Source organism: Nestor notabilis, unplaced genomic scaffold (genome assembly GCF_000696875.1).
Source record: "Nestor notabilis isolate BGI_N333 unplaced genomic scaffold, ASM69687v1 scaffold2439, whole genome shotgun sequence".
NCBI classification, from domain to species: domain Eukaryota; kingdom Metazoa; phylum Chordata; class Aves; order Psittaciformes; family Psittacidae; genus Nestor; species Nestor notabilis.
Window position 1 is genome coordinate 4778 of NW_009943927.1, and position 6782 is coordinate 11559.

Below are 6782 nucleotides of genomic sequence, written 5' to 3' on the forward strand. Positions count from 1 at the left end.
AAACCAGGGAAAAGATGTGGCTTCATTTCATCACAAACAGGTTTATTTTATATTTCCTTTTGCTGCTAAGTTGAGACTTGATTCTGTTCTTTGTCAAAGGGGTTATATATATTTTTTAATTGTTCTCATGAAATGCAATCCATATTCAAGTGCTGTTACATGAAAATTTATATTTATTACATATATTTCTATAATTTGCATAACTGCTTTTATGGTTATGAAAATAATACTGAAATATTATTAATATGCCCAGAGACTAGTTTGTAGGGTTTAAAAGTATATTAATAGTTCCAGTTCTCTAATATCAAAATGCAAAGATTCCAGTGATACTGATACTTTAGTTTTACTTAAGAATCTGTTATGTGGCACAGCAAAAATGTTAATGCATTGCTAGTTTTCACAGTTAGTTTTCACATAACCAAATGAGCCAGATGGGCTGAGCAACAATTTTTCTACATTTATAAACTGTTTTTATATCAGCATACAACTTCAGATACACAGGTTTCTAGCTTATTTCTGATCCCATACCCAATCTGAGGGATTTGGGGGTCCTGTGGTCTTGGTGCTAGCCTTTACATCATCACATAGCTCTGTGTTTTACTATAGTAATCAAAAAATAAGATACAGTGCTGCTGGGTCCAGTGATTTCTGTCATCTCACAGTCTCTGTTTTCTGAAGATATGAAAGTCATATGATAAAGTAAACATGTCAGGTTCTCTGGAAATCAAAAATACCCAGCTTTGTATTTGTGAGAAGAATTGAAAAAAAATCCAATTGCTCCCTTGTAATCTTGGCCTCAAAAGCCAAAACTGAAAAAATACAAAACCATTTTTCCCCACACATAATCTTAGGGTTTTGATTCGTGACTTTCAAATTCTTAAGTTTGGGGTTACTAAAGCTCCCATCTGCTGGCCAGCTGAGGGGTGAGAGTGGGCATCTCTGATATCTCTGATACTATCAGATACTATCTGATACTGTCTGATACTATCTGTCTATCTGTCTGATACTGTCTGACTATCTGATACTATCTGATACTGTCTGATACTATCAGACAAAAGGAAGAGATGCCCACCCTCACCCCTCAGCTGGCCAGCAGATGGGAGCTGGTCAACAGCTTGTTCAGTGCGCTGAAAAATGTATTTTCCTCCTAAGCAGGTCAGCACTTGATGTCAGTCAGTACCTGGATCTTGCCAAAAATCTTCAATATTAAGGCAATCAAACTGTTTCATTTGAAAGGTGTCATTTCTATACCTTTTTAAAAAAAAAAACAAAACCAGCATGACAATACAGGCATATGTTATGTGACTCAGTGTAGAGGAATTGGTTTAACTTAATAAAATGAAACTGGGGATAAAAGTATGAGCCCCATGGACCATCAAATCCACTGTAATGTGATTTGTCCAAATGTGTTTAATGTAGAATGTCATCTTACTCAACCACTAAAGGATACCCTTCTTAACAATGTCTAAGCTAGCTAGGAAAAAAGCCTTTCCAATTCTTAAGCCAGTATTGAACTGTGATTTTTCTTTTTACACAGGACTCTGGGGTGATGAAAACTGTACTGTCTCTCTTCCCTGCATTTGCAAACGTAAATTTGCATGGAAAATAGAGAAAGAGATCCCAAAAGACCAGAACCAACAAGGAGTATGTCCCAAAGGCTGGCTGCACTTTGGATTAAAAGTATAACATTTTTTCTGGTGTTTGATTATTCCAAATGCTTTCCATATTTATGGCAGAAATGGGGCACTTAAAGATTATTCAGTGTTTGAAGATTTTCTCCCTTTTTGAAAGCAGGGCCCTTAGGTTTTTAACTAGACACAGTGATACAGAGGTTTACAGTGATTAAGTAGCTTTGCACAGAGAATAAGGTGTCTTAATAAGGTGTCAAAAATTCTACTTTAGTTCAAGGAAATGAATGCTCAGATATGCAAAAGTTATTGAAGTGTATTTGTGCATTTGGCATAAAAAAAACTGCTTCATCCTCTCTTTTCCACTTACGACAATGTGAAGAGTCTTTTATGCTCTCAAAACAGATCTGTGACCCCTTGTTGTACTAAATGGATCCCTGACTGCTGCCATCCTCAGAAAGATGCTGTTTCAAGTAGGGTTCATCAAAGATAGTTATAAACCAAAATCTATTTGCAGTTGAACTTTGAAAGGCAATTATTTCATCAGGCTTTTCTTAAATACATACGTTCCTCAATAGCAATATGCACAGAGGTGGCCAGATTTATCCCAATCCTGAGCTGCAGTGACCACAAGGATAAATTTAACCCAGATTGTGTTTGCCTTTAAACAGCCGATTTGAATCCAAGCCTGATCGCAGCTGAAAACTGATACCAAGCATGTTGGAGAGGTCCATTGCAGGACAGAAACTAATGAAATATTTAATATTAAGTGAAATGTGTTAGTGATTACTCTTGGTGATTGATAAGTAGTTTTTAAAACAAACCCTTTTTTTTGTTGTGTTTTGAACAGTGCTTTTTGATACAAATTCCAAAGGATCCAGAGCACTTAAGGAATTGGTACTCTGCACAAGTGTTCTGCAGTAACTATGATGGGTCACTTGCTTCCCTTGAAGATGAACTGGAACAAGGTTGAGTACTGAAAATATTGTTAAATAAATAAAATTTCTTCTTTGTTAGGATGCTGTGGTAAAGTTTCATCTTGGATAGAGATTTAGGAAAAAAAGATTGTTTAGATCCTACTCATGGTTCCACTGCTTTAAACAAACTAGTGTTTCTCTTTCCCAATTTCCCAAAATAGGAAGGTTCAAATATTCACTGAGCTTTATGACAGGTACATTTTGAGGAGTAGTTATAAGTTCTTCTGTGCTTACAACCATGCATTAGAAATACAAAAATATAATGGAATGCCCATTTAAGAATTTGGTATGTAAATTTCTACATTATGAGTACAACATCATACTGTTACAAAAGCAGTCTTGTTCTTTTCCTTCAATAGTGTTTAAAACCTGATCTATAATATAGCACATAAGCATAGAGCTAGGCTGAAACTATCAGAACTAAATGCCAGTACTTTGTGAAGTATTTACAATCCCTACTTATAAAAATCTGGGACTGAATTCCATACACTTGTAAAACCACTTTTGGTTTGGTTATTTGGAGGTAGGAGGAATCTCACTGGCTGCCTTTAGTTCAGAAATCTTACTTTCAGCTAAAATGGAGAAAAGCTTTTTCAATGGAAGAGTACCCTGAACTAATACCCAAGTTTTTCAAGCTTCTGTGAACATTTCTGGAAGACTTCTTGGTTAATGCACTAGACCCTAACCCAACAGAAGTTAAGCAACTTAACTTATAGTTAGATAACACTGAAATACTGCTCATGTTCTTTCTTTCTATTATCTATGTAGTGTCATTGATTAGTAATGAATTTTTTCAGTGCTTTAGTGTGTTGGAAAAGACTTCATCTATCTATAAGTGGTTACCAGTTAATTATATTTTATTCCTGCTTCATTTTCCAGCTTTCATAACAATGAATCTATTTGGACAGAAAACTAATGTTTGGATAGGTTTCCAGAGTGACGATTATGAGAAGTGGGTGAATGAAAATCTTCCAATGTATTCCAACTGGTCTCCAGTTGAAGTAGTGCGTGTGAGTATTTCCAGGGGCTTTAAGGATAGTGCGAAGTTGTTTTATCCATCAAGATGTCACAAAGACAAGGCCTAACTTGTTAGAGCAACTTAGTCTTCTGTTAATTTTTTGAACTTTAGATAACTGTAGGCACAGATTTACGGTCATAACTACAGGTAGCAAAAAAGACACTATTGAGACAGACATTTATGCAATTTGTGGCTATAGTCATACTCTCTTGCAATTGCTTTTAAGCACCGAAGTTTGAATTATATGGTTAGTATCATACGCTGGGTGTGACCAAAATTTAGGAATAAGATTATGAATTTCATAGTTCATTGTTTAGCACCGTGTTAATCCATACTTGTCTTAGCGTTTGAATTTGTTCAGTGAAAGTAAGCTTATTGTTTAAATTTCTGTTTATTTGTATGTGTGTATTGTATGTATTTACGTTCATTGTTCTACCTAAATATTTGTAATAGTGACTTTCAAATAATTATTCTTCCAACTTTGCTGTAATAATTATCTATTATTTTTACATAGGGTCTTTTTTAATATAAGGTTCTGTATTGATTGCAGAGACAGCGCTATAACAGTGCAAACGTTGAAGAACAACTTCCACTATGTACAGTGGTATCAAATAACCCTAATTTTTATTTTACGGGAAAATGGTACTTAGAAAACTGTCAGAAAAAGTTTGGGTTTGTCTGCCAAAAGGATCAGGGTAAGGGTTTTGTTTTGCTTTGCCTCTGTTCTCTTTTCTTACTATACTGAATTCATTGTACTTTATTTTCATCTAGAAGCAACTTGTTAAAAATGTCTGTAAAACCAAGAACATAAAAGATTTCTAAGATTGCTTGATATTTAGGCAGACAAGCTGTACACTCTTTAATGAATCAATAGCCGTGATGTAGAAATAATTTCTAAAGAAAAAAAAGTTGTTTTCTTTCTAACTTCGAGCTTTTTTGTTGCATATCTTAGAATCAGGAATAGAGATGAAATGTTATGTTTTCTGTCACAGCAGCAGAGTTACTGCATGAAATCACAACAGGCAAAACAGAGTAATTTTTATGAAAATATGATTATTGGGGGAGGATTTGCAATGTTAGATTAGAATAGACTCTAGAAAATGTATTTCGATGAACAGTGCAGATGGGCTGGTCAATTAAATAGTTTGGCTTTTCTTTTCACACTTGTCTAATTTTATTACCAGAAAGTTCCCTTGTTAGAAGCATGAAGCTTTTGTGGGGACCATGCATTGTTTGGTTTCCTGCAGTCACATTCCTGTGTCACCTCTGGGATGGGGAGCTGCCTGCTTCCCGAGGTGCTGGCGCAGCTTTGGAGCCCTGTCCCAGAGGCAGCTGCAGACCTGCCAGTGGGGAGCTGTCAGGGCATGTTACCAGAATAGATCAGCGGCAAACTATTAACCCTAAAGCAAAAGGAGGGCTGTAATCTGAGCCTGTACAGAGTGTTCTTGGGTGCTGTATGTACTGCAGGGGTAGTTTAATATGCCTCTACTTCATATGTCACCTCTTAGTTAAGCTCTGAGTCTAAAGAGACGATCTCTCCTGCTGGCTGCCTAGGAGGTGCGGGAGAGTGAGTCGAGAAGTTGAATAAACAAATACAAACTTTGGGCAGTGCTCATGTGCAGTTGTAGAAAATTATAGCCATCATTTACTATGAACTGCAGTTGCAGGGAGTGCTGGAGTAATCCTGCACCTAGTGTAGAAAAAATAAATAAATACATTTTCCTGCTGGTTTGTTTCATTTACCTCCCGATCACTTGTATTTTAACCCCTTGCTGCTATTCTGGGCAGATGGAAAAGGCATTAGAAGACAAGAAGGAAAAGTGTTGCCATGGGGCAGCCAGGCTTCAGGGCACTGGGAGGAAATAGGGCTGCAGTGGGTGCTCAGGACCCTCCCTGTGTTTTCCTGGCTGGATGAATGTAAGATGTGAATGTATCAGTCACTGGAAAGAGGAGCTGGTGCTTTGCTTCTGCCATCCTATCTGCATCCCGTTTCCCCTTCTTAGAATTATTTTCTATAGGAAAATAAAATGAAATAAACCAGCAGCTGATCTGAACTGGGCTCTGATCTCGCAGCGATGCTTGTCTTAGGATTGTGTCAGCATATTACTGCATTTCCTGCTTTTTCAGGTTTTTTTAAGCAGTGATATGCACTCTGAAAGCTGGAACAAAATACAGTGCTTCAGTTAGCTCAAGAGCAGAACTTTCTCTTGCTTAGTAATTTCTCATTTTAAGTTACTTGTGAATGACAAATAATAAATTAATTTACTATTTTAAGATAATTAACTCTTAATCGTAAGGGGAACCAAGTCTAAAAAGCACTCCATAGTACCCCACTTCAGTTTGTAATCACAGAGAAGTTTTATAGGCAGAAGTAATTAATCCAAGCTGACAAATAGGATTAGAACTGAGGCATTGCTTTATTTTCATAGTCTTGCTTGAAGTATACTGTGGGCATTCATCACATTAGCAAAGACATTTGCCTCCTGTAGAAAAGCAAGCACAGCAGCATCACACATGGGGCTGGGGTGGAAATGGTCTCTTTCTCCTGATTTATTTTTTTTTCTCATGGCAGACTCTATTTCTTAAAACTAAAATGTCCACTGCTGACCTGCTTTTTTTTTTTTTTCTTTTTTGACATTGCTGTGTTAGTTTATCATCTAAAACATCAAAAAGAGATATAAGTCTGTATGCACAAAGGATTTCTCTTCAAGTGCCACCATTGTGGCCTTCCCTATATTTGCTCATGGATAGCAAAGATGAGGTCAAGAAGCTTCCAAGCACTTGTACCATAGTTTGTCATCCTCTCATTGTGCCAGTACAATCATTTGTGAGGCCAGGCTTTGTACTGTAAGCTGATCTTGGAAATTATTAAAACTAATGGGTCAAAAAAGAAGTAATTTAAATTACATGCAAGGTATCTGGGATAAGAGCGCTCTGCAGCCCACTGCTACTGGACATCTGGGTTTTGCCCGGATCCTAGGTGATTTCTTTCTGACCTTCAAACACCCACTCAGTGGAACTGACTTCATCCAGGGTTTTGTTTTTTGGGGTTTGGTGGGGTTTTTTAATTATTTTTGTTTGGTTTGTTTTGTTGTTGTTGTTTTGGGTTTGGTTTTTTTTTTTGGGGGGGGGGGGGGGGGGTTTTTTTTTGAACTCTTT

General features: G+C 36.8%; 1 protein-coding gene across 1 annotated transcript in view; it reads left to right on the forward strand.

Annotated features, from left to right (window-relative positions):
* The window catches only part of PLA2R1 (phospholipase A2 receptor 1, 180kDa), a gene marked incomplete at its 5' end in the record, with an annotated part of 16470 nt that overhangs the window by 4772 nt on the left and 4916 nt on the right, over nt 1–6782 (forward strand). The window contains 5 exons of the mRNA XM_010022172.1: nt 1–40; nt 1538–1680; nt 2479–2596; nt 3485–3615; nt 4174–4318. The exon at nt 1–40 is cut by the window's left edge and continues 85 nt beyond it. Coding sequence (XP_010020474.1) covers nt 1–40; nt 1538–1680; nt 2479–2596; nt 3485–3615; nt 4174–4318 — 577 coding nt within the window. The remainder of the gene's footprint in view (nt 41–1537; nt 1681–2478; nt 2597–3484; nt 3616–4173; nt 4319–6782) is intronic.